The following is a 27,856-nucleotide window of genomic DNA, read 5'->3' as shown; positions in this document are numbered from 1 at the left end:
TGCAGGTCTGCGTGTGATGAAGAGGCTCTCTTTTATTTTTACACCTTTACAGAGATAACAGGAAAACCAACAGCACATACACAAATAATACATTCATTTCTGCTACTTGTTGAACATTTAAATGAATGTGACATATTATGAAATATAAACAGCGGCGTCAGCAGGGATCATTAAGGAAATATGCACGTATGACTAGGAGGTAGAATAACTCCTGCATACATACTTTACAGGTCATTTTTTAAATGACTACAGTGTGACTAAGATCACTCTGACACTAGTCACACTCCCATGTTTCTCAAAATCACCCTCTAACACACACAGACACACACACACACACACACACACACACACATTAAAGACAGCAAGAGCAGAATAGTTGTTACATCATACATTTTTGATAAAACCAGCTACTTACATAAGTAAATCTGTGTCTAAGCTTGCTTTTGTGTGTGTGTGTGTTGGTGTGTGTCAGTGTGTTGGTGTGTGTGTGTGTGTGTGTGTGTGTGTGTGTGTGTGTGTGTGTGTGTGTGTGTGTGTGTGTGCGTGCGTGCAAGCATGTACATAAGCATGAATGAATGTTACTTCAATTCTAAGCGGTGCTCGCCACGGGCTATGTGTGACGAGAACTCGTAACGGTCCTGGCTGCGGTGGCCACACACATTGCACTCAAGCGGGTCGCGGAAGCCATGGCATCCCATATGGATGGTGAACATGACATAGTCCAGGAAAATCACCCTGCAGTGGCTGCAGGGGTAAACTGCCCCCGGTCCTGCCTCCCCCTCAGCCCGGGCCACTCGCAAAGCATCCAGCGGATGGGACAAGGGGATGGGCTGGGCATGTGGGTGAGGGACGCCGTTCTGGTGGTTCAGCCCCCCCAGCAGGTGTCCTAAGCTGTACATGACGGGCTGGGACATTTGGGAGCTGTCATTGTGGAATGAGTCCATGCATAGGGGTGGCTGGGCGTTGCGAGGGTGGCCCATGAGTGACATGCCTATCTTATGACCGTTGGTGAGGCCCAGAGGGTTGATGTCATTGCGACTCAATGAGATGGGGTAGGGCCTGTGGGAGGGAGCTGCATCGCCGTCTGGGCCTGTGAGGATTGGATGTTGCTGATGTTGGCCGTCGGGCCCCGGAGATCCTCCTGGAGGGTCCTTGGCATCAGTTTGGTGGACCAGCTCCCTGTTAAAGCTCAGGTCGAGGCAGACACCATTGTCGCCTACACCAGTAACACGAGAACAAAGACTCAACAAGAGGAGTTTCACATATTAAACACTGTGTATGTAAGACAGCAGAGAAATAGCACAGGCAGCATGCAGAAGTTAGAAAAAGCCAAAAAGAAACCTTTAAGGGACTCTACAGGGTCTATGAGAAAATATGCATCCCTCCACCCAAGGCAACAAAAAGGAAAACCTACACCATGAACTGGAACACACCACGTTCACAGGACCAAAGAGCATCCTGAGCCAGCAGCAGAAGTTGGAGGACGACAGAGGGCTGAGAGGAAGCAGACGACGCAGGCGAAGGCCTCTGATGCAGAGCGCCACAGACGAACAGACAGAGAGGCACCTGCTCACGTTTCTCGCCACATGCCTATTCTCTCTCTCTCTCTCTGCGGTTGCAGAAATGACTTCTCTCACTCCCTGTGGTTCTCATATTGAAAGATTTGTCAACCTGATGGAGAGAAGTAGGATGGTTTTTGCACATACACCCTCGCTTGCAAGCAGCTTGGGGCTTGATTGTGTCAGTTGGGCTTAACTAGAAAGGTGTGAGCCAGCTATTGAAAATCATTGTGTTGTTTGTGAATGACCGTAAAGTTTGGGAAATCACTGCCATGTCAGCCATTTACTGAAACTGCTATCTGTTTATTATCCTAGTTGCAATCAAAACTTAGTATGAGTGTCTCTATTTTCATGTGTCCATTCATTTAACCATGCATGTTTACAAATACCCACCCATGACACAAATCTGGTAGAGAATTGAGGACAGTGGAGACCATTCTGTGATGTGTGCAGGTTTGAGGCAACTGCTCTGCCCTCAATTCCTGTTTGATAAAAGATGAAAGCCAGCAGAGACAAACAAACAAGTAGCTCAGACAGACAACTTGAAATATCTACAATCTACAAAACATGAATTCTGCCTTGTTAAGCATAAATGCGAGGAAAAAGCACAAAAGTTACATATAATTCAAAAAGTCAGTTGCATATTATAGTTGTAGCAGCTCTTCGATTTTGAAATATAGATGTCCATAATCAGTAATTATTAAATAACCCTATCAATTCAACTACAAATGGAGGCTTTCATAATTTTCAGTTTAAAGGTACAGTGTGTAGAATTTAGTGACATCTAGTGTTGAAGTTGCATGTTGCAGCTGAACACCCCTCACCTCACCCTCTCCTTCCAAACATGAAAAAGAAACTGTGGCAGCTTCAGTTGTCATAAAAACTCAAAAGGTGTTTAGTTTGTTCAGTCTGGACTAATGTAAAAAACATGGCGGCCTCCATAGAGAGGGTCCCCTCGATGTAAATATAAAGTATTTAAATATAAAGGGTCTTTTCTGGGGTAAAGAAACTACAATTCATACAATTTAGATGAAAACGAACTAGTGAAAACATCATGAGGATTATTCTACATTAATAGTTCCTTTTTACCTAAATCTTAAACACTGGACCTTTAAGCCTGTTTAAAATGACATACCAACCCTAGTGTGTATGCGTTGTGAGCTGCTCTTACCGGTGAACTTCTGTGGCATCGAACTCTTTCGTTTGGCTACGTTGCTGGCGAGCCTGTCGAGCAGCAGAGCACGCTCAGTACCCATCTGAGTCCTGGATGTGTGGCTGTCCTCTGCTTGATGACAAATGATTGGAAGAGTAAGTGCAAAGAAGGAAAGAAGAAGAGCTCTTCTCAATGAAACAGTATCACGAGTGAAGAAGGAGCAGCAACCGTCCGCCTGTCGAAGTAGCGTCACTGGGAGGAACGAGATAATAACTTAAGATCAGAAGATCACCGGTGCAGGAGAGGAGACCACAGAGTATGTACTCCCTCAGCACTACAGCACTATCAGAAATAAACCTTTGACATTTGTTGACAACAGAAGCAGAGCATTGATGGTGTCACACAACTGTACATTTGTCCTGCCACTATGTGAAGACGTTTCTCTGGGGAAGTTACACAAAGAGGGGGTAGTTTTGTGTGTGCGTGTTTGGTGGCTGGTATAAAGCCATTTGCCGTACATGTTTAGCTTCCCCTTAGTTGCCACAGACATGTGAAGCGGTCCTCACAGCGCAGTGACTCCACACCACAGCAGCCGTATTCTATTTAACTGTAATGATGGGGTAACCACCATAAACTCATTAATTTAATGAGGCTATAAAAACAGGAACTGTTAGCAATAACATCTTTAACTGTGCGCCTGTTGCATACACACATGTGTGACCACTGTTTACACGTGTGCATGTTTGAACGGTGTCTTTGTGCCACCTGCACGTGTTGGGGTTTTGAAATTTTTTTTTGTGTGGGATGGCTACTCACCTCTCTCAGCGGGACCTTTGCTCTGAATGTACACATGGCACCTTTCTCTGTGCTCTTCAAGGGAGCTGCGTTGCTTATAGCTGCGACTGCAGTGGTTGCACTTGAAGGGCTTCTCCACTGTAAGCAGGAGTTTCAGTTAATCACTAAGACATGAAACATCTAAGTGGTACACAGAGTATTATTTCCTCGGTTTCATACAAAACTGATGATGTAGAAAAGAGTGTGCCGCATTGTCTGTAGGTACAACATGTGAACCGAAAAATGAGTAAGTAAGATGTCATATGTAATGTGTGTGACTGTGTGAGAGTGCACGGCAGGATGTTACTGGAAAAGCCTTGCCAGCTCAGCAGGCCTCGTGTGATCAGATTCAAAAGGAGAGAGAAACCCACGTGAGTCTGTACACAGGTGCATACAGTAAAACTGCATATCAGCTTCACATGTGAGTGGATGAGCGTGCGTGTGGCTGGCTGGTACCAGAATGGGTGCGCAGGTGCCCGCTCAGAGCATCGCGTCGACGGCAGGCGTAGCTGCACATGGGGCATTTGAAAGGCTTCTCCCCGGAGTGCAGTTTGATGTGGCGAAGCAGGTTTCCCTTCTGGGTGAAGGAGGCCCCACACTGACTGCAGTGGAATGGTCTCTCACCTGAAGGAAGACAAAAAAAAAAACAACAGCATGAAAATAACCCTGCACATTTCCCATTTAAACATAAGATGTGCTTATAAACACATTCTGATTTCACGCGACATTTCAATAATGTCGATGCTAATCTTTAATCACAAATATGCTTCCAGTCTGACGATGAATTGCAAAAAACAGAATCCTTCACCATCTTTGAAAAGGGAACAAGGCAACATCCACTTTGAAAGTCAGAAACCTAGAGACAATGTTCTCACGACTGAAACCACACAAATACCAACCATATTGTGCAGTTGACTTCCATGTTGAAAACTTGGCCTCATGAGTTTCACATTCTACAACAGTAGACATTATTTTACAAACTGTTTACCTTCCCTCAGCATTTTTCTGATCCATATAATCGCTATAAAAGTGCTATGATATGCTGACTGATCTGTGGCTGTAATTTATTGCATGGGCTTTTATATCTGAAAAATAATAGAAGACATTTCCCAACCTCAAGCTCTGGTAAGGAAATGTGCGTCATGTATGATTCATACTTGCGTGTTCTTAATCATAGTTACTCAATCGAGCATTTTGACTATGTCAATACAAGCACCTCTCTCCCAATGTTATCAACAGTGCGATCTTTGCACAACAGTTGTATTTGAGGTCAGATGTTCGGGTTGTGTTCCTGTGCTTACCCGTGTGGCTGCGTTTGTGCACCAGCAGTACGTTGATGCTGACGCAGGACAGGCCACAGATGTCACAGTTGAGCTTGCCTGTCGTCTGAATGCGGGGCCCCATGTCTCCAGGCACACAAGTCCCCTCTGCAGCCTCTGCTGCTGCGTGGGCGTCTTGCAGGGTCGCGCTGTCGTAACGTGAGTAGTCCACCAGTGAAAGGTCCTGCGGCTCATTCAGGGTATCTCCTTCTTCATCCCCATCCCCATCCCTCTCCTCATCGTCTTCGTCCTCTGTCCTTTCCTCATCAAGACCATCCTCCATCCCGTCCTCACTGGCCCCCTCTGCTTCCTCTTTTGGTACAATCTGTCTTTCTTTTTCAGTCTTGAGATACTGCTCGTTATCTTCCATTTCCTCTGCCTCAGTTTTTATCGCACCTACAGAGGAAGCAAAGGAGAAGCAAAGAACATAAAGAAGCAGTTGATCTGTAAACATATAAAATAACTGGAATATTGTTATTAAAAAGCACATAATTACAGGAACACAACACATGTTGTAATGTATGATACCTACACTGTAATATAATTTTTCTTACTTTCTTTCATACTGTACAGATTGTTAAAGGTCCAGTGTGTAAGATTTAGGTTAAAAGGAACTATTGGCAGAAATTGAATGTAGAATAATCCTCATGATCTTTTCACTAGTTTGTTTCATCTAAATTGTATGAATTTTTTTTTCTTTACCCCAGAAAAGAACCTTTATATTTAAATACTTTATATTTACATGGAGGGGACCCTCTCTTTTTATGACAACTGAAGCTGCCACAGGTTCTTTTTCATGTTTGGAAGGAGAGGGTGAGGTGAGGGGTGTTCAGCTGCAACATGAAACTTCATGTTACTGTAATTTGTGATATCGTGCTGTGAAAATAAAATTTTACTTGACTTGATGCTCTCATTTTCAAATAAGGGGCTGAATAAGATTGATAAGAATTCAACCAGTCCAACCAAAGCATGATGTCTTCACTTCTACATTTGTATTTATAACTGACAGATAGACATTAGTGCGAGCACATCTCCTAAGTGTGGCTAGCTTAATTTAGGCCAGTGCACAGAGAGATGCAGAAGATACTTCAGATAAGGGGAAGGCATTTCCTCTGAAAACACAGAAACTAGAACCAAGGCAGGAGAGAGCACGCGCCTTTAAAAAGAGATTTTAGATTGATTGTTTAAAGGCTGAAAAACATCCAACACACAGTGTTACATCTCGGCAGAGAATCAATCCGCTGTCATTTCTACTGCTTGCAAGTTTTTCCTGTTATTTTTTTTCCTTGACATTTTCCTAAGCTTCACGCTGCTAACAACTGTAGGTCCAAATGCCACACCATTAAGGTTCTGCCCAGCTGTATGCATACTTCTCAGCATCACATGACATGATGACATGCTGACATGCAGAGTCCTGAAGCCTGGTTTGCAGGACCTCTCACCTAGCCACTTGCTAAGTGTTAACCAACCCCCAGTGAGCTGAGTTCCATCCATAACCACACTGTGGTCTTGGCGGTGACTGGTGATGAGCTAAAGAGCAGCGCCTCATATTGTGGAAGGCGTTCAGAGGTGCTATGGAAACTGCATACGCAGGGCTCCGAGAGGCCCAATATAGAGTCCAGAGTCTCAGAGCAGTGAACCGCAGGCTGTGCATCAGATGCAGAGCAGGGCTTTAGGAAGTGCACCCAGTTAGGCATATGGGTAGCACTCAGAAATAATCGGAAAGCTGTCTGTAACACTTTTTTTTTTACTTGACAAGGACATAAAGCTGAAATACTTTTCACTCTCAAGATGTTTAACAAGGTGGTCATAGTTAGAAATCTAACAATCTCCCTGCTTGATAAGGGGCTCCGCTGCAAAGAGTCTCTGAAGAACTTATATAGAACATTATATGTTAGATTGATATAATATAATCAAGATATAAGTTTTATCAGAAGTGAGCTAAAAATTCGTATCTATCAATCTATCTTCCTGTTTAAGTCAAAGAATAAAACCCTCCTCCTCCACACTTTGATTCATGACACCTTTGAAACCCTTCAGATAAGCAGAAATGCAAAGTGACCACTAAAAGTAAGTAATTTTAGCTCCTTAACTAATACCTAAAGTAAATTTTGGTTTCGTCACAATGGCTAGGGAAAAAAAAGAAGACAAAAATTCCACTCACATGTGTATGTATGTATGTGTGTGTGTGTGTGTGAAAACCTACACAGATCCATCCCACCTTCCACAAACATTCCATTTTCACTGTAAGAGCTGTCCTCCCGCTCTCCTTCCTCCTCCTGTGTCTTCACATCTGCAGCATCACTGCAAACGTCTGAAAAGTGACACATTTTGCGCGTGTAAATACTTACTGTACCTTTTTGTGTCATTAAGGGAAGTCAAAACCAATGTACTAACATTTTGTTGGAATAAGTGAACATTAAAATAATTTTTTCATGATCAGTGAATGTGTTGGAACCTTGCTATTTCAAGTTCCTTCACACATACTCCTTCAGCTTTCAACACACACTACTTTCAGTACTCCCCTGTGTGCTGAGGCAGGATGGTGGCAGTTGTGGAGCAATGTGCGCAGCCTGAACACCATCACTTTCATACCAAGGCCACAGAATCAGATACTCACCCATCCTGTCTCCATCTGGGGAGGCAAATTCAGGATGTTTGTCTGTGTTCATTATGAAGAAAAATCTTCTGTGGAGAGGAATTAGAATATTTGGTAAATGAGAGATATTTTGGAAGACAAATGTCAAACAAGTTCATAACTATTCCTTGTGATGGCACTTTGACAAATTCTGTCATGATGTGTTTACAGAGAGAAAGACAATTTTAACACCTTTAACGCATTTTAACACATGAAAAAATGGGTTTCCTGTGTACACTCAAGATGAGACGTTTAGTCAGACACAATAAGACGACTATAACTTTTTCTAATGTTCTTGTCACTATTAAAATACCCCTTACTATTTCTACAAAGCCTGTGAAAAAACACTTGCATTGCATTGTTCCTGTTGGTTGGACGGCAGAAAAAATAGTTTAGAGAAAAAAAGAAAGTGGGTAAGAGCCCATGGTTGATTGCTCGGCCCTGTAACTACATTTAGCCTTATGAGAAAGACATGGTGTTCGCTGCACATGTATTTCCTGTCAAGGCTGTAACATAGGAGCAAGCGTAAAAGAGCTTTCCACGCTAACAGGCAGTGAGACTCCAGTACATGAAGGTAGTTTGAAAATATAATAAAAAGGAATAAAATATACAGCTGTGTTTTAAAATCTAAGTTAAGAAGCCTAGTATCAGTTCTCATTGATCTGATAAAGTTTGACCGGGGATGAGCACTTCTAAACTTCTATTGCCCTACAATAAAAACGAAAAACTGTGTAGTTACTGAAAGAAGTTCTCAGCATTGAGAGAGTTCTAACTTAAATTACATTCAGTGATGACAAAAAAAAAGACAATACCAAACTTTCTTACATAGTTAATAAAAATGTGAGATGCAGGTTTCTACATTGCAAAGTACTTTTTAGTTTTTGTTGGAAGTTAGCGTGAGTGTCAGTAATGTGAATAAAGTGATCTTACCCACTTTTTGATCAGCACCTGGAGGAGAACCGCTCTCACAGTAGGAGATTCCAATCTCCGCCACCAGACTTTATCTGAATATGGAATAAATGCAAGGTCACTGGAGAGATCCCTTAAAGGAACAGGAACCCATTTTGAAGGTGGAGCAACAGAAACCAAAGCATGTTCACACAGCAGAGCAGCAACACCAGTTGTTTGGATTAGTCCTTATCATTTCCATGTTCATGATGTAAATGTTAATTTACTAATCACATGGAGCGTAGAGCACCAATATTATTATATTACATTTATGAGTGAAACAAAGAACTGATAATGGTAGTGATGGTTCCACATCAGTTCAGGCTGCTCACATGGCTGTGTACTTGTTTCCATTTAAGGAGCTATTACTCCATCTTGTGGCCAAAATAAAAAGCTAGTTTTCGTTTCAACTTTTCTCTCTCCCAATCAATAAAACAACTGCACACAATGGAAAGACTAGGCACAGTTGTAGTCCAGCTCTTTGAAAACACTTTAAATTCTATAACTGAGGGAGTTGTGCTCTTTTTCCTGTGAGTGTTCTTATTTTAATCTGCTTTGGACAAAAGCATCTTTCAAATATAAGAATGTATAATGTAATAAATAAGACACATCAGCATATCTAACTAATGAGTGTTGGATGCTCGCTCTAATGAGCTCTTCAGAAAAAGCTCCACCAACTACCAGTCTATCATTCCATCTATTGACTTGAAATAGACCAATTTTATTATTTTAAAGTGTGAGTGAATACAAACAAGTTCTGCTTTACTGTTGTGTACTGGACCAGACTTGAATAGATGGGGTGAAGAAAAGATGTGCAAAAAGATATCCAACCACAGCCACTATTGACACTACATATTTCTCATCATTAAGCGTGCAGGGACGGGTGAGGAATCTGAGCTCTGTGTAACTAACAACACTCACTATAGCACCCACCTGAGTGGTGCACAGCCTTGTAAGGCCTGGCTGCCGCCCATGACCCGCCTATGGCAACCAGCCACCAGCCTGAAGAAAAAAGCAAAAAGGAAGCACACTCACAAAGGCATTACAATACATGCTGGGTTTCCATGGCAAAATGGAAGCAAAGAAACACAGGGAAAAAAAGGGATGTTGACCAATAAAATCCATGATTCAAAACCTTACAGGCTGAGTGGAGGGAATATCTGCACACACAGCAAACAAGAACAAAGCAACACGCTGATTCACTCTTTCATGATCACGAACACACACACGTAAACTATCTCAGCTTGCAGCTTGTTAAAATGAATCCTTCGATTCCACCGGTGGGAAGGTTTTTTAGGACCTTTGGGGGCAGGGCGGCAGTGGGGAGGGGGATTTAGACTGTCCATTTGCCTTTTAGTAGCAAGAGAGGAAAAAGAGAAAAGGAGATCTGGGGGCAAACATAATTGTGGGGGTGGGAGGTGGGGGGCCGAGGGGGACTGGACTCTGGACGAACACGCATACATGCAAACACACACATTCACACGCACATAAACACACAATGAGACCCTGTTGAGGGAGCAGGCATGAGGTTGTTTTGTTGTTTGAACCACGTTTCAGCCCCAGAGGCACATACATGTGTGCTGGGCATTTGGGGTTAATTAAAATGGAACAGCACTGATGTGTTTTTTACTTTTTTTATGGACCAAAATGCTTCGTCAAGAAATCTCCCAACTTGCAAATCAATACGTCTGAGCGCTGCTCACATGAAATAAGTTGAATGCGACTGAAGAGAATAATTGCTGGGTGGGGGAGAAAAATAAATGTATTCTGTGTGTGAGAGGGTAATTCAGCTGTTTCTTCTCTAGGTGCACTCAGGATCGAGAGAGGACAAGTGAGGGAGAGTGTGTGTCTGAGTAGGAAAGAGAGATAGAGAGAGAATGAGGGAGACAGAGGGAGAAAGCTTTAGCCTGGCTTTCCTCCGCTGTGCCTTTCAGCTTCTCTCTCACTGTAGAAAGAGGCGTGTCCATGGACCAGTATAAAGTCCAAGGAGAGCCACTCGTGTTGAGCCATTCTCAGGAGCGAGTCCTTTGCACTGCACACAAGCAAGAGGAGGAAACTGCAGCTGTTACTTAAAACACTGCCTTTTGATGACCTGCTTTGCATTTGGACACTTGTAGACCAGATTTTTTGGTGTTTGAGCAGAGGGGGGGCGAGCCTCTGGACTTGAAGACAGAGCAAGACTCACCTGAGCACACTGGTGGATATCCTTCCTGCAACTGTTCATTCCAACACTACAAAACCTAGTTCTCATCACCACCACATTCGCCAGTCGAGCAGATCAAGAGCAGGCTCCAGTTTCTGCGCTGTGAAATTGAATCAGAGGAACGGAGAGGCAATACAGCAGAGGCATTGTGTCCCTGCAATTGAAACACTAACCAGCTGAAAATATCAAAGACCATCCTGGACAAAGCTTTCTTCTCAATCCTCCATTGCTTGTCTAAAATCGGCTGTTGAAGTATAAAGTGATCAAAAGCTGCACGACATTCAGAGAGAGCAGGGAGGCTGAGGGGACCATACACGAGGGAAAAGGACTGTGTGCAGGTGCAAGGGCTGCCATGGTGCGTGGAGGTGGTGTAGCTCCATCCTGCAGGGGCCTGTGGGTGTTTGGCGCCCTGTCGCTGGTGGCGCTGTGCTTGTCGGATCAAGCTATTCGCTGCCCCGTGTGCTCAGAGGAGAGGCTGGCCAGCTGTCGTCTGCCAGACGGCTGCGAGGAGACAGTGCGAGAGCCCGGCTGCGGCTGCTGTCCCACCTGCGCCCTGCCTAAAGGTGCGCACTGTGGCGTCTACTCACCCCGATGTGGAACAGGCCTTCGCTGCTACCCACCGCGGGGTGTGGAGAGGCCACTGCACTCGCTGATGCATGGCCAGGGGGTGTGCACCGATGAGCGGGAGATGGAAGAGAACTCAGGTGAGAACAAAGGGGTCAGAGTGTGTGTGAACTGATGGCAAATTCACTTAGTTTAGATAGTGTTGGTTACAAAGAGGCTCAAAGAACAAAACATTTCCAGAAAGTATGATATCTCTGCAAATGTTGCAAATGCAAAGATGCTCTTATTATTTGAAGAATGCAACAGCCGTTAGGCACAGCTGACGAGGTCTGACCAAACCTCTCCAACACTGGTCTTTCTCTCTCCGTCTTGCTCTGTGGACCCACGCCCGGGCAAACCGGAATATTTTCTGTCTCCGCTGCCTGGGCCTTACCTGAGCTGGGCAGGGTCAGAGTTGGGGGGTGTGACAATGTGCTGCTTGTTTACCCTAATCTCAGCTAAGCCCTGAACCAGAGCATGCACACACACAAGCTCCTCACGCATGGCCTGATGGGAGAGTGCACACAGTCCCTCTGCTGTCTTGTGGATGGTCGGTGTGAAAGGAGCCCTGCTGTAAGACGCGGCGCAGGCTTCAGAGAGGCCAGTGGAGGAGGTGTGGTAATAGATGAATAGATGAGGTGGGCGTGTGTGCATGTGTCCGCTCTCTGTATGTCTGTTCTGTAAGTGAAGATCATACCTGATTTAGTTGAGGAATCATACATTTGGTTAATGCACATGCAACACTTACAACTCACTTTCCCAGCATACCTTGGGTGTGCAATTATCTATTCATGCTCATGTTAAACTGAAATCCTGCAGGTATACTCATGTAGTGCGGGGAGTGAAATGCATTGTGGTGGTCTGTGTGTGTGTGTGTGTGTGTGTGTAATGGGAGGAGGTAATAAAAGCTGCTGTATGAAATGACTGTAATGGAGTGTGGCCAGTCTGGGGCTATTAGAGCTCTCTGCAATCAGTAATTCACTTGCTGCTCTTTCATGGATGCCACGCCCCCATTCCTCCTCCTCCTGCTGCACATATCTAACTATCTTACTATCCTTTCCTGCTGTCATTGTCTCTATCACTCTTTTCTAGGTCAACGTCTTGTCCTCCTCTTTTGTTGTTGCATTCCTCTCGCAAAGCAGAAAGTCTGTTTCCACTTTCACTCAGTGGGATGTCTTAATATTGGATGTCTTATCTGCATATCCAGTTGCAGTTCACTGCTTTGACGTTAACTTCTTTCTGCTGATGAGACATGCTCCACTGTTTACCCCTCTCTTTTTACACAAAGGGTGGTGTTGATTTCCATTCTGCCGAATGAGACAATTGTTATAATGTGTCGCGGACAAGTTGGTTCTTTCATTTGTTCCACATTATCGACTGGCCTGGTGTTGCTCCCACTGAGTCTATGCTCCCAGACATTTACTGATACTGGCAGTAGGCTATCTACTCGCGTCAGAACACCAATGATTTGAATCTTCAATGCAGCATCTGTTTCCCCTGGCCCTGGGTGCTCCCCTCCCTCCCTCCCAACCCTAACAAGCCTTCAAGTGCATCGCCCACCACGTCCAGCTCCTTCATGAGGATGAGCTCATCGGCACTCTTGCTGCCAGAGCTGAAATGAGAGCCTTCTGCTCTCTGTACAGGGCCAGCATAGGTTAGGCCCGGCACATAGCGTGACTAAATGGAATCAGAGAGACAGGGAAAGCTGTTTAGAGTATGATAAAAAAAGGAGGGATTTCTGAGCTTGGTCCATCTCTGTCCATCAACACAATTTTATCTTGCAAAATATTTTCCCCTAACATTATTTATGTTCTCTGATGCTGCACTTTCTGATCAGCTGGACAGGAACTGGGTTATAGTACACTGGGGGGAGTCCTTTCTCCCGGGTGGAGCGGCAGTAGATGGAACATTTCGGGAAGTTCAGAAGTTTTGTTTTTGGTGTTCTGTAATCTGAGTGCAGAGTTCTGTCTCCACACTCCTCCTTACCCCTGGAGTCTGTCATAACAAAGCGGGGAAACTCTGCCCAACAAATCTCACTGTAAATCAATTCTTCTGGGCAGCAGCTCAGATCCGCTGTATAAGAATGTTCAATGTAAACTATGGTAGCACAGAGACAATTAGAAAGGCATTGGGGAGAGGCGAGGAGCAACTCCAGTCACAAGCAGATTTCCTTTGTGGCGCATTCACTGTACTAATGCATTATTAAAGAAGGGGGTGCATCTCCTGAATACATGTCTGACACTGCCCCACTCCTAGCAACAGTGAACATGCTAGATAAAAATAGAAGAGGGTTTTTAAAAACCAAGAGAATTCAAAATGAAAAGGACCATGAGGTAGAAGCAGACTAATAGTTACATCCTTGTGTGTCAAATATCTGTGCTGCCTCATGATTGTCACTAGTCACTAACTACTATTTTCTTTTGGGTTTAAAACATAAGCATTGCTCTCAAAAATATGTTAATAATATTCATACTGAATCTCCACAGTAACAACAAGCACTATCCACCATCTTATGTCAAGGTCTCAAACAATTTTAATGCTTCTTCATATCCCATTCTTAGAAACCCTCTCGAATACTTAGAATTAATCAACATGCGTATGTTGGCGTCTGCTCCAACATTCCAGCTGAGTCTGCCTCGAAATTATATTCAAATGCTTCCCTCTGAAAGTGAAACGGATATTATTCACAAACCGATACAGATGTCAGATATGAAGTCTTACACCTACAGGCACAGAGTTAGGAGTTGCGTGAATGAAACTGTCAGTGGAGCCAGACTCTGTCTAACTATGCTCAATTTACTGTGCCGCACACAGGTCTTTATGAAAGCAGCATGCTAACCTAGATTTTCCGTGCTCCTATTAGCGAGCACTCCATAGCACATTTGGGGAGTTGTGAACTGGTTAAAGATGTGCATGTAGTTTTGGGGTGAATCATATTTTCAAATCTCTTTGAGCAGATGTCCTCTAATGTTTTTGTGTATTTGCTTTCTTTGGGCTGTGCAGCACATTTGTGCAGCTGGGGCTCTTATGCAGGAGTAAACGTGATTAACTAATTGCTGTCCCCTGTGAGAGAGTGACCCCCTCCTGGTGTTAGAGCAGAGAGATCCACAAACAATCCTACATTGTCCTGACCGTGAAACACACTTAATCTGAGCAGGACGGCGAATCATCAGGGACTGATGTTTCATACTTCAGGCCAATATTTCACTGATCGAAACCCTGCAGCAATCTGCACCTCAACCTCTTGCTGGTGATTATATTGAGAATGGCATTTTCTAAGCTTTGATTATTAATAATTATTTTGCCTTTATATATGATCAAATACTTTATTGGTTCTTATTAATATTCCAGGCATTTAAAATTATCTATTAATTTCCACTACTTGCCCTTCCACTCAAGATCCTTCTCATATAATTGAAACAGTCCATTCAAAATTAAGTTAATAATGTGACTCAAAATAGTTTGACCTAATTCACTGCAGTTGCACGTTTCCCTCTATTCATAGATCACATGCATGAACAGTGCATCAATAAATGAACCTCAGCTTACTTCGACATAAAAGTTCATAAAATCTGAAATCAAGTAAATGAATTGACCCTGAGGTTACAAATGAACGTACCACCTTAGTTCAGTTGATATTGTTGGATAAATTCAGACATCTCAGAACTTGCTTTTTCAAGATGAACATTTTTATTGTTTCTTCGCAACAGAAGAAACTATGAATCTCAGAGGAGGGGAAAACCTTATTGCACTAATCATGTCATAATGTCACCACAGGTCAATGTTCTGAACCACACGATTTAAGGATTAAGGAGATTTTAAGGATGATGATGATCCATCTAAAAGACTTCCTGCTCTATCCTCTACTCATATTTTTCCTGTGATCTACACCTGCATGTATGTTATATTTGGCTGAAAAGAGTTTCAAGCCTTAAGCTAAATTATTACACAATTTTTCAAAGCAGAAACCAAAGCAACCGACCGGTGTTCTTCACCGAAAATATGAAAATCAAGAGCTGCTTCGGCAGCAGAGTGACGAGGATTGTTAGAGCAGCAGATACTTACAAACAGAAACAGTAACAGCTGAGACATGAAAAAGAAGCAAGTATGATTTTAATAATCCTCGGGTTTATAGTTCATAATTATTTTCTGCTCCTTCAAGGGTGAAACAGCTGCTGCTGTGTCTTCTTTGGATTCAGACTCACAAACATGTCGTATTTTACGACGTCTGTTGTATAATGTTTATTATTATTATCAGTTTATTTTCTATTATCATAAAGGGAGGTGGCTTGAGTAGTATCAGGCAGTGCAACAGCAGGTGTCTTGTCCTTGTGATTCATCGTTGATATATGTTTCTTTGACAAATAAAAAAGAGTTGGCCTTCTTACAACACACGCTGCTAGTCTTGAACAGTGTTCTTAAAACTGCAGCGATGATTAACTGCTTCAAAGAAATCTTTCTCCTGGAAATCAGAAGTCTGATACTCTCTCCAAGCATCTAGCGTTGAGTGAAACGTTTGGTAGTAAGCCAAGTTTACTTTTGAGCTGCCAGAATCTCTTGAAAACAAGACTAAAAACCTTGTATAAGGATGGAACATCCTGCAAATTTCAATATTTCACTCTTGGTTCCTTTTTTTTCATAGAGACCGGTCGGCGTCTCGGTTATAGCTTGCTTTTGAAATACTACCGCAGAGCATGGCGGGCTTCTGACAGTGTTGTCAGCTCGGCACAACAGTTTCCACTTTAGCTGTGTGTGTTCTTGTGACAGGAGTGAGGTTCCCAGCAGCTCACTGGACAGCGGAGCTGAGAGAATCACAGTGTCCAACAGACACGACTCACACTCCCTGATGATGTATTACATTATACATTCACACATACATACATCATACACATCTATCCACTGGTACCTGTAACCACACCCAACAGGGATGTCATGTAGAACTGATATTCCCCAAAGTTAATTCCTACGTCACTGCAGGAAACTCTTTTCAGATTTTCACTTATTTTAAGTTGCCATTGTTCATGGACCCCATTATTGTTTTTATTATCATGACCAAAGTTTGTGTGTGTCTCTTGCCAACAGAGTGAGAAAAGTTACAGTCGGTGCTCTTATGTAGATTATGCCATTTCTGTTCTGCTTCTGCCATTTCTTCTGTCAGTGTTGATAAAATGTATAACTGATGCTTTGAATCTTATCAGGGGCAGCCTTACCAATTGTTTGTCACTTATCCGCAGTAACATACGCCCATAAAGATATGTATATGTGAGATTAGCTTATATCGGCTGACCCAGTCAGGAAGTTTCTCATTTGGTAAGCTCCTCTTCACGTAGACTTAAACTCAAGTAGGGCAATATGTTTACCTTGCTCTCTAAGTGTATTTGTATCAGAAAGATCACAAATGCAGTCATTTCATTTAAAAGGGTGCATTGGGGAGGCCGTGGCTTGGGCGGTAGAGCAGCTTGGCTGCTGTTCTCAGGGTTTGATCACCGGTTTCCTCGAACTTATGCCAAATCAAATATGCAGATGGGGATCTGTTGTGACGACCCCTCACTTGAGAAGTCAAACAGCAATAACATTAAAAGGGTGCATCTCAGGTTTTTGTACAAATGTTTCTCATACTGGACTCTCTTCTGGCTTCGATCAAGATCTAAACTAGTAGAAGTATAAACCATTGCAAAGCACTCTGCCAGTCTTTCTGAGCATAACTAAATATTTATTTGAGGGGGATTTTACACACAAGGTTTACACACAACAGTTGAATCAGAAATCTCATGACCCCTTATGTCACTGTTTTATAGACTACACAGAGAAGGTAAACATACTGAATGTGTTGAAAATGTAGATGGAATGATGTAACCACAACAAACTTGTGTAAAGTTGTTTTTTCCTGTGACAGAAAATATGTTCATCAAAACAGATGGGGCCCGCTAATCAATGATCAGGATTCACAGAAATTATTGATGCTCACACGGCAAGTCGCCACAAGTGACGGATACATTTGCTGGAACCGACATGTGACAACAAATATTTAAGTAGGAGCTGGATTGATTAGGTCAGGCAGTTTTTTGTGCAACAGGTTTGGCTTTTTTTCATAAGACAGTAAGTGGTTAAATTGTTTTCCTACTACGGTATTTATATCAATGGTTTCACAAATTAATCTGATCATGAATTCAAGCTACTCATTGAGAGGTAGATAAATACTCTTGTTTTTGTTTTAATGGGTCTTGTTGACTTTGTTTAAACACCAAAGATGTGAGGTGAAGGTTGTTCCTGATTCTGAGTTCTAGTGCAGTGCCTGCTGTAAACCTGCCTGCTCTCTTGGCCTGTGTTAATGCTGCGGAGCTACTTCAGAATAATTTCTTGTCATAAGTGAGTCCTCATCAAACAATTCTAAAATATATTGTCACTTATAGTTTGTGGGCCAGACCTTGTGTGCAGAGCTTTTTTATAAAAAGTCTATGGTGCGTTTTGAAGTTAGAACTTTGCGTTCATCCTACCTGGTTTATCTGCAATGCAGACTGAATTTGCTTCATTACAGTTTGCATGTGAGGTTTATATAAAAGTTTGAATGATTTAATTAACTTGCTTTTATTTTTTGATTCATTGCATGATGGCTGTTTCCGAATTTTGTTAAGCAATCGATGCAATCTCCAGACAGTAGATTTTAAAATAAAATCTCTGTAATTCAGCTCGATATAAAGCATTGCAGTAACAAAACCTTGTGAGGAAGTGATTCTATGAATGTTGTTGCCATGACAGATTTCAGCACCCACTACACCCTTAAATGTTTGTGTTCATCCGATAAGGAGAAAATAGCACATTATCAAAGTGATCTGGTGGTGATTTTGACCGCGGTTTGACCCACTTGCCGACCACTGCTGAAGTTTATAAGAGAAAGACAGGTTCAACACTGTCCACAGACTGAAGGCCCACTGCCATGCCCACACTGACAACTACACAGTCACCTTTTAATTCAAGTTTAATTTATGCTGAACAAATCATGTTTCCAAATCGCACCAAATTTGACGCTGCACTTTCCTGGGCCTTAAGCAATACACATCCCTAGCGTTAAGTTTAGATACACAGTTTGTGAGATGTGCGTTCCACATACAGATCGACAGAAAGACAGACAGATGATTGCGGATTTAGTAGGTGGATGATGAAGGTACATTTACTGCAGACCTTTATGTATCCTTGCTGTGCACCTGTGACAGGCAGTGTACTGGGGTAGCTCTATGGCTGATATTACACTTTAGGAAGGCTGCTGGTCCAAATCAAATGAAACCACACAGAGAAGTGGCAACTTCCTCCATGGAAACCAGCAGTGGTAGCAAACAGGACATGCCACCCCTGACCCATTTCGGAGTCACTTTGGCTCACTCTGCGAAAGAGCGTGGAATAGGAAAATTGTGAACTGGCAAAAGACAAGAAAGAACAACTTGGAACGAGGGAAACAGCTGAAACCCTGTTGGCTCTTGTGGAAGAAAGTGCTGATGAGCAACAGCAACAAGACTAAAAATACAAACAGGCAAAAGACACTTCCCTTCCAGACAAGCCAAGCCAAGCAAGAGGACTGTCTGTGAAGTTTAGAGAAACCTTGTCACCTTTCAACTCCAATCAATGAGCGGTAAAAAAAATTCAAATCATTTTTGCAGAAAATGGCCCAGAATCAATACCTGAATACAGCAGGGATAGCAGAAGCCAGACAGCTACAGTGCTAACAAAAGCTTGTCCTGATTTACATATGTGAAAGCATGCCATCATGCATTGTGGACCTGAGAAAAGGTTTTACATAGCATAAGATTATAGAGGCTCCGGCCCCACCACCATTGTCTCTTGCCAATAGACTTTAACTGGGTCCCTGGCAGTGGTTCAGTAATCAGACTGAGAGCAGATTCAAAATGATAAAACCACTTCAAGTTCTTTCACTCCAGTGCTGATCTATAACACGCCATCTCTTAAAAACACAGGTGAAAGGCAACATCATGTATGTGCATAAGAAACACACACACAGTCCATATCCATCATTTTGCTCATCCTGTGCCTCAAACTAACCACCTGTATACACACATACAAACACATACACACACAGTTGTGCTGCCCACTTGTGACAGTGCAAATACCCTCTAACAACCTCCATCTGGCACAATCTAAGGTTGTTGTGGAAGGGTGGGGTGTGAGGAGGGAGGGGGCATTTCCTGAGGAAGCAGCTGGCTGCCTTCAGGGCCACAGAACTGCAGGATTATAGGGATGCAAAGGTGAATGTGGCACAGACCACAATGTACAGAGGGTGGCAGATCGGGGGGGGTAATGTTTTAAAAAAAAGCCTCAGTGCTCATGGTGAGGCTGTTGTGCAGGAGTTGAAGAGAGCCAGGGCTGGAGCTGAGGTACAGATTAACCCCCCCCAGAGCAGGAATACAGCTCAGTGTCCTTGAGGTTAACCTGGCCTCATTTGTAGCCTACATTTTACCATGTTCAGCAGAATGGGATGTATAGAAGGATGAGCAGCTCCTGATCTGTATCTGTCACTCAGCCAAATAATGCAGATAATGGGTTCGGTAAATTAAGCTAACATCATAGAATTGAGTTGCACTGACACCCATGCAAGAAAATTCCAAAAACGTTTCTGACGTAATAATTCTGACTGTGTATTGTTCACCTTCTTGTTGAATTTGTGAAACCTAAGCATTATTCCTTGCCCTACAGCGATGGACAGGCAGGATGAGATCATCCCTGAGCACCCGAACAACAGCAATATCCGGTGCAGTCCACAAGACAAGCGCTGCATACAGAAGACCCTGGCCCGGCATCCTCCGAAATCCACGAACCAGAGGAGCAACACTGCCAGGGAGGAGACCAAGGCGGTGCTGGTGAGAGAAACAATCTTCCATCTTATCAGTTTCACCAGAAAACAACAAACCAAGCCATTTCCTTGTGCAGTACGTGCCTCAGCCCCCGCAGGTGTTTTACATTAGGCCCTTAATAGTTCCAAAGCCACAAGCGGAACAGTCGGGTTATAAATTGTATAAATTAGTTATTTACACACTATAATATTTAATTGCGGTCTTGAAAATAACGTACAGGTGGACATTGACATCATCATGTAATTTGCTGTTTTAGGTTTGGAAAGACCATGATCATAACATTCCCATGAGTCAGTACCAGGCTTGTTTAATCACATTTTTTTGGATATTAATTAGCTTTACTTACCAAAAAACCTGCCACAAAGATTCATTCACATTCGATCTATTGCTTCCTTGTAAAAAAAACCTCTCATTTCCATTTGCAGACTCTGTACTTTTGAAAACACAAACAGGGTCAAGTTAAAACCTGTGTTTACCTGAGTTTCAGGATCACGCCATAACAGACCTTTGACTTTAGATTTCCAAAAATAAACCATGATGGAAAAATTAAAGTTTGGATTATTTCCAAGACAGTAAATAATATTGAAAAAAAACCTCCTCTGTGCAACAAGTTTAACGAGTTCCCAAATAATGAGCACTGGAGGCAATACTCAGCAGGTAGATTATAGTAACTTGCCTTAACCCTAGCAGACAAGAGCAGACACTAAATCCAAAACACTTGGACACTTTTTTTAGACATGTCTTGAATTGTTTATCATTAGCAGTGACTGACCGAAGTTATCTTTTAAGTCATGGTGTCTGATTTTTAACTTTACCTAAACTTACTCATGATTTTCTTGTCCATTTAGGAAAACTAGCCAATCATTCGACATCATTTCATAGACTGCGGTTTTCTTAGGCCACTGTACATGTCTATGCACATCTTGCAAGTGATTTCTCCTACAGGCTCCATGTCGTGCTGAGCTACAAAGAGCCCTGGACAGACTGGCATCAAATACCCGCACACATGACGATCTCTTCACAATCCCTATACCCAACTGTGACAAGAACGGAGACTTCCACCCTAAACAGGTCTGTCCTTTCAAGCACCCACTCTGAGTCTGTGAATTTCCACTAAAAACCCGATACAAATAAAAATGCCTATCTCTCTACTTCAAACAATTCCTTTCAAACTACATCAGCAATGTGTGGGCCAAATCACAAAACAGCCCTGCAGCCGATGAAATATTGTCCTCCAAGTTCAAGATCAACACCAAAGTGTCTCCAAGTCGCCTGTTAATGCCAAGGTCTTATTTTTCTAAGCTCAAATGAAAAGGGATTTACTTTGAGGAATCCAGAGTTGAGCTATGCGTGGAAAGTGGTTTCCCCTAAACTGTTGAACAATAATCACTTTACTTCTGTGATGGATGCGATTAGCTTTTTAATGTGGTTACTTTCTTTGTTATTCTGCCTTTGTGTGATTGGGCAACTATGCAGATAAGAGTGAGAGAAAGAGAGAACATAAAAACACAGATAAGACTGCTCTGAGCTGAATATGCAATCAAAGCAGCAGTCGCTCAGCTAGTGATAAAAGGAAATCTCTGCTAAGGCAGCAGTCATCAACAGTCTGAGTTGTGTTGGTTGTGTAACATGGTTAAAGTATCTCGGCCTGCACAGATTCACAGGCATCTGTTTACTGTTTAACTAAAGCTGCACTCAGATAAAAAAAATATTGGGAAGTAAAGAGCAGGTCATGAAGGAAACTAGGAATCATTTCATGGCAGAGTTGCTCAGAGATTGTTAACTGGAAGCTTTTTAAAACCTAAAAAAACACACACAGTAAATCTTGTGATAACTTTTGCAAATAACAATAACTGCAAAAAGCTCATAGAAGGAATCTGAGAGGATTTACACAACAAATAATGAAATTACTTGACATACCTGTTTGTTTAGCATCTTTAAATTCCAGTTGGGTATGATTTACCTTCACTTAAAGCTCTGTTTATCATTAACATTCTCTTGATGTGGTCTGCTGATAAAATTGCTATACCTGACAAGCTCCAGTCATTTAACCATTTATGCAGGACAACCCCAAGAGCTGTAAAACAATAAAAATGCCTGAGAGCTTTACAAGCCAGGTCTGATGTCATTTATATGGCCCTGCCAACAGAGCACTGAGTCCTCTTTAAAGATAATTAAACTGCTCTCTAACCTCTAACCTAGCGTTATATAAACCTGCATAAATTGATTCTTGTGAGAAGCTCCACATGCTGTAGATGAAACACCCACTAACATCGCTGTGTCAAATGTTATAAAATATTATATTACTTTTATTTGCTTACACATCCAGCAAACACCGAGCAACCCTCCGTTTCAGCTCTGTTTTGGTTTCAATCGTTCTTTCAATCTTTACTATCTCCTAAAAGCTCCACTGTGTTCACTAGCTTGTCGTTAATGTTGTAAGGGTAGTGCAGAGTGGATTTCTGGAGCTCTTTACTCTTTGTTGATGAAAACATACAGATGAGGATATTAAAAGTGAACTGCAAGAGTAAAGGGGCTGAGGGGAAGTGCAGAGTTTGGTGTTATGTGGAACAGTCACCCCTCCATATTACATGCAGTCATTTGTCCGTTAAAATGTCTAGTAAATATCAGCACCTGCAGTTAAAGCTAAGGTTGGTCATTTGTAGGTCAAAAAAGCTGCTGTCTGTAGGCAGGACTGTAATGGGCAGGACCATTTCATTCAGACTGAGTGAAATGATTTGCTGGTGTACCTGTCTGTCACTAACTGACCTGAGCGCCTGCACGCACGCTGCCCGTGCTCTCACTGTACATGACCAGAGCTTATACAAGCTGGGGTGACATATAGTCGGAGGTTGGAGAGCAAGTCACCAAGAAGTTGGCTTCTAGCAGTTTTTAGGCAGTGAACTTTCATTTTGGGGGCATAACTTTGACGTAAAAGAGCAGATGGGAGGGGGTCGAATGTATCAGTTGTAGTGTAGCCTGTGTGATTACCAACACTCACCTTTAAAGTAGAATTTAGTGATATCTAGTGTTGAAGTTGCATGTTGCAGCTGAACACCCCTCACCTCACCCTCTCCTTCCAAACATGAAAAAGAACATGTGGCAGCCTTTAATTGTCATAAAAACTCAAAAGGTGTTTAGTTTGTCCAGTCTGGACTAATGTAAAAAACATGGCAGCCTCCGTAGAGAGGGTCCCCTCGATGTAAATATAAAGTATTTAAATATAAAGGGTCTTTTCTGGGGTAAAGAAAACTACAATTCATACAATTTAGATGTGAAACTAGTGAAAACATCATGAGGATTATTCTACATTAAATTTCTGCCAATAGTTCCCTTTCACCTAAATCTTACACACTGGACCTTTATGAAGGTTTTCTACAAGTAGAATATTCTATTGATCTTTGTGCCCACAGTGTCACCCTGCACGTGATGGCCAGCGGGGAAAGTGCTGGTGTGTGGATCAGAAGACGGGCATGAGGCTGCCGGGGCCTTTGGAGCAGCGAGGGGATCTGGACTGTCACCAGTTAATGACTGCCACCCTGAGGGATTGAGGAGAGGGGTGTGGTAGTGGGGGTGCAGGACCAGCTGAATTCTACTGGTGCTTATTAGTAGACCTACATGAGGAAAGGACTTCGCCCTAAAGCCTCACTTCAACGAAGGCCAATGATACTTGACCTTGCGCAACAAAAAGGAAACCATTGAATTGAGTTCTTTTGCTATTTTGTTTCTGTGTGTGACAGTTTTTTTTATCAGTGTTTTAAGCACTTGTTTATTGTTTCTACTGTGTGAACCTAAGGCCCATAGTCTTTAGACTGGTGGCAGAAAATAAGCCCTTCCACAGATAAGAGATGTAGTCGTGATATTTAGAGAAGAAAAAGGTGTTGTTTTCTCTAGTCTAACTTCAGTGTCGTATTCTTGAATAGTGACAAGAAAATGCATCAACCCGAGCAGAGAGTCAGACCTGAGTCACAACGGGAGCTGTTCATATTTGTTTTATTCTTTCTGGAGCATCTAGATCAGTACTAATTACTGCATCAGCACAATCCAGAAAGATTCTCAATTAAAGAACTGTGTACTAGTTTATTCACACAATATGTGTAAATTGTTGTAATGTGTGGCTCTTACTTTATTGTCCTATACGTTGTAAACCCCACCCCATCTGGAAAACTGGTCAAAATAAACCATAAAACATGTTTGCAAGCACAAAGTCTAGTTTAGCGACGACACAAGAGTAGCAATAATAGATAGGACGAGAACAACATATTTAATCAAAAAAGAAAAAGGGGTAACAAAGGAATGCATAAATCGCCTGCCTCGAATTATCATAGGATAAACCATAGCTTTTCACAACATGGAGACCAAAGTGAAAACACACTCAATTGAAAAACTGTATCTGTAAAAAGCCTGGAATAGATTTTCTTCATCACCCTGTGGTTAACTCTATGTTCCCCTTTAGTTGCAGACGAGCTCTCTCCAGTAGGAGGACTGGCAGTGTAGCTGGGCTAGAAACTCTGTACACTGCTGATAGGATAATCTGATTTTTCCAGCTGGTGCTAAGATGCCAGTGTGACACTCATGTTTGCAGCATACAGGACTTCTCTCCAAACAGACTGCTTGGCAGATCTTTGGTGGTGCTATACACTGATTGTGCCAAAACGACCAAAAATAAATGGCTTCTGCACTTTTTTGGGCATTGTTTAGGATTAGAACAGAAGACAGACATTTTCAGGAAGTGGTGCAATTAGCATCACCAAGTGTGAGGAGCACCTCAATGTGTGACCATCTGCATAAGTCATTGACAAAGGCCTTCCGTGTGTGATTTCATGTTATTGTCAAAATATGAACGTAACATCCCACATTAGCTTTGCACTATCATCCCAGCTAACTGACTGAATGTTTCATTGGCCACTGCAGCAAATAACAGGTATGATGTCTTTTAAAAAAACAAGCAGAATGTAATAACTTGTAATGATTTTGGGGCAGCATTGCAACATGTAGCGAACATGAAGCCTTGAATGGAGGACTCTGGTGTAGCAGTAAAGATAGTAATGATCATAAGAACCGTGCTCTGTTAATCTGTCAATGGTAGTTAAGCATCATCATATCTTCTATAGACAATCACACTAATAATTAAAGGAGTCACTAAGCAATTCCTCAAATGTTTTATACACCATAGGACGAACTGGTAATACTCTTATAGCAATTCTTTTGTACTGGTGGAGTGCAGTGCATGAGAGTAGCAGGTTTAAGCTAATGCTGGTGTTTGTCATCACCAGATATGGACAGCCTGCTCCCACTGTTCTATAGGACACTTATTATTGACTCAAGAAAAGATTCCTCTGGGTGGTCACTTCTGAAATGATCTGGGCCTGAATTAAGTGGAGAAGAGGGACAAAGCGAGTCAAGTCATCCCCACACAGAACAGCATTAATGCCAACCTAACTAATCCTTAGTGTGGAGATTGTAGTATAATAATATTTTGAAACGAAATAAACTACCACACTCTGATTTTACCTCAATATCAGTTAAGCTTTAAATATGACTGTTTGAGCACAGGACCCTGACAGAGGTTATTCAGCTCCTCATATAAATAAGAAAAGTACCACGGAAATGATTATTAGTATTATTGTTATTGTTGTTGTTGTTGTTATTATTATTGTTCTCGTTATTATTTCTCACATTTTTCCATATTGAATCTGCTCTAATCATTCCAAAATGCACTAGTATATCCATATAGTCAGAGAAAAGAAAGGCTAAAAACCTAAAACCTTTAGGTTGGCTCTCACCAAGTAATCTCAACCCAGCTGATATGGATCAGCCCATCCTGAAAATAAATTTGACAAATGTTGCCTGTTGTCACCAGTCTGAGGGTTTCTCTGATGTTTCTCAGTGTATCCTGAAGGTACTTGAGGGTGTGAGGGGGAAATTCTAAAGAATTAAAACAACCCCTCTACTATTTGTACACATAACATTTCAAGTGCACCTTTTGTTCCATGAATTTGCTCAGAAATGTAACATGAAATGAAAGAGAATAACAAATAACTTTCTATAGATTTACAGCCTGTAATGTTTAATCACATACAACAATTATCCAAGGTAACCTAATATCAGTCAGAACTCACGTTTGGTCCTCTATTTCTAATCAAACTGCATATGCTAGAAATGTAATCTAATCATTGAAGCCATGGTGAGTTTATCACCTTTGCTGGAGACACAGTATGATCACCTGATGACCAGTTTGACCTATCATTAAAGAAGAGATGTAGCCAATGGTTGTTCACCAAAACACAGACAGATAGAGAAAATGATGGTCTGAGTGGAGAATCATTGCTCCGGTTTAAAAGTATCAAAAACCAAATAGCTCCTGAGACCTCAATATTCATTCATTCATGAACTGCATGCACACAGCATTCCTATCCAATCTTATCATTCATCAGCTAATGAGGTGTTACTAAACACATTCAAACACGCTCCTCTGTTAAATCGTCTTAATCTTTGAGAGGTGGCTTTGATTTTTAAAAGGCCTTCTAACTACATAAACTGTGTGTTTAAGCTATAGCTATTGCTTGATCTTTAACTTTGCTGTACTGACCTGTAATTGCATTTCTTGAGAGTAGAATGTTCCACTTTGATATTATCTGTTCATGTGTAATGTTTGCATGCATCCAAATGGACTGGGGTTGGGAACAGCTGAGCTCTTGTGTATCTTGTCCAGAGCAGGACTGTTACAGTATATTCAAACACTGAAGTGATCAATGAACTGAAATATAGATCATCAACCAATGAAAAAATCAGTTACATTGTAAATGTTTACCTGATGAAAATGTATACATTGTAATACATCAATTAAAACACTTAAGAAATGTCAACTTTGTTGCTGTTATTATTTGTAGCTGTAATTGTAGTACAGCTTTTAGTTTGATGCAGACATGTTAGTGCCAGCATGCGCAGTAAGTTGGCCAATGTATTACAAGACGCTGTGGAAATGCCAAAACTATGTTTTGAAAAGGTGGATGTTACTATGAAATGAAGCTTGTTTGACACAAAGCGGTACAACATTGCAGGAAAATTAGCCAAGTGCCGCTGACAAACTATTTTAAATGTCAACTATTAAAATCCATAATAAATATCCATAATCCATCATAAATATGATATAATTTAAGAAGTATACAGCGATTGAGAAAATAGAAAGTAAAGTTTAGATACAAGGGAATTACTATCCTTGTAAGTCATGCATAGCACTACCAAGGTGAGGATTTGTTTGAGCAAGTTGATTTGCTATTAATAGGTCTAAAACTTACTGTTCGGGGTAAGTGTGTATTTTGTGTTCCAGGATACTCTCCACATCTCAATTACAATGATCTGAATGTTTTTAAATACTTTGAGTTCATCAGTCTACCTGTTGCTTTTATCAAGGGGACTTTTGTACTCTGTAAGTTTTATCAAAATCTTTTTTTCAGTTTTAGACCGTTACGTCTTTGTGACAGGTGAGCCAATGGTCGGACAGGTTAATGATAATACTTGAGGCATTTGTCCAAGGAACACCCCTGGAATGATACATCATAATAATCTGGCTGCAGGGGCTTCTAAAAATACCTCCACTGTCCTCTACCAGAGTAAACTTTCAAGTCTGCTTAGTTCCACTGCCTGAGTCCATTTTGGAGAGCTCTGTATGGCTTAAGTACTGGGTCTGAATCTGCATTACAAGAACAGCTTTACGGGTTTTCCTCTGATT

The 27,856-nt window shown here is 41.9% G+C and overlaps 2 protein-coding genes across 16 annotated transcripts in view; one reads left to right on the top strand and one right to left on the bottom strand.

Moving 5' to 3' along the window:
* LOC109646863 (zinc finger protein Aiolos-like) overlaps nt 1–27,856 on the bottom strand; it is a 28,919-nt gene continuing 1,063 nt past the window's right edge. Inside the window, exons 3-11 of one of the 15 annotated variants that reach the window (XM_069530891.1) lie at nt 9,385–9,453; nt 8,434–8,507; nt 7,486–7,553; nt 7,072–7,179; nt 4,848–5,261; nt 4,003–4,170; nt 3,529–3,645; nt 2,731–2,844; nt 1–1,216 (exon numbers count right to left, since the gene is read on the bottom strand). In XM_069530891.1, coding sequence (XP_069386992.1) covers nt 579–1,216; nt 2,731–2,844; nt 3,529–3,645; nt 4,003–4,170; nt 4,848–5,261; nt 7,072–7,179; nt 7,486–7,537 — 1,611 coding nt within the window. In that variant the 5' untranslated portion in view covers nt 7,538–7,553; nt 8,434–8,507; nt 9,385–9,453 and the 3' untranslated portion in view covers nt 1–578. Of the gene's footprint in view, nt 1,217–2,730; nt 2,845–3,528; nt 3,646–4,002; nt 4,171–4,847; nt 5,262–7,071; nt 7,180–7,485; nt 7,554–8,433; nt 8,508–9,384; nt 9,455–27,856 lie in introns of those variants that run through there. The other 14 variants (XM_069530897.1, XM_069530899.1, XM_069530902.1 and 11 more) reach the window with 14 other exon arrangements.
* LOC109627223 (insulin-like growth factor-binding protein 4) lies at nt 10,455–26,990 on the top strand. Its single transcript, XM_020083670.2, has 4 exons — nt 10,455–11,358; nt 19,964–20,127; nt 21,067–21,192; nt 23,535–26,990. The coding sequence occupies exons 1-4, from the start codon at nt 11,007–11,009 to the stop codon at nt 23,670–23,672; spliced, it is 780 nt and encodes a 259-aa protein (XP_019939229.1). The 5' UTR covers nt 10,455–11,006; the 3' UTR covers nt 23,673–26,990.

Source organism: Paralichthys olivaceus, chromosome 8, assembly GCF_024713975.1.
Source record: "Paralichthys olivaceus isolate ysfri-2021 chromosome 8, ASM2471397v2, whole genome shotgun sequence".
NCBI lineage: Eukaryota > Metazoa > Chordata > Actinopteri > Pleuronectiformes > Paralichthyidae > Paralichthys > Paralichthys olivaceus.
The sequence above is the reverse complement of the archived record's forward strand: the minus strand, read 5'-3'. Positions and strand labels throughout refer to the sequence as shown.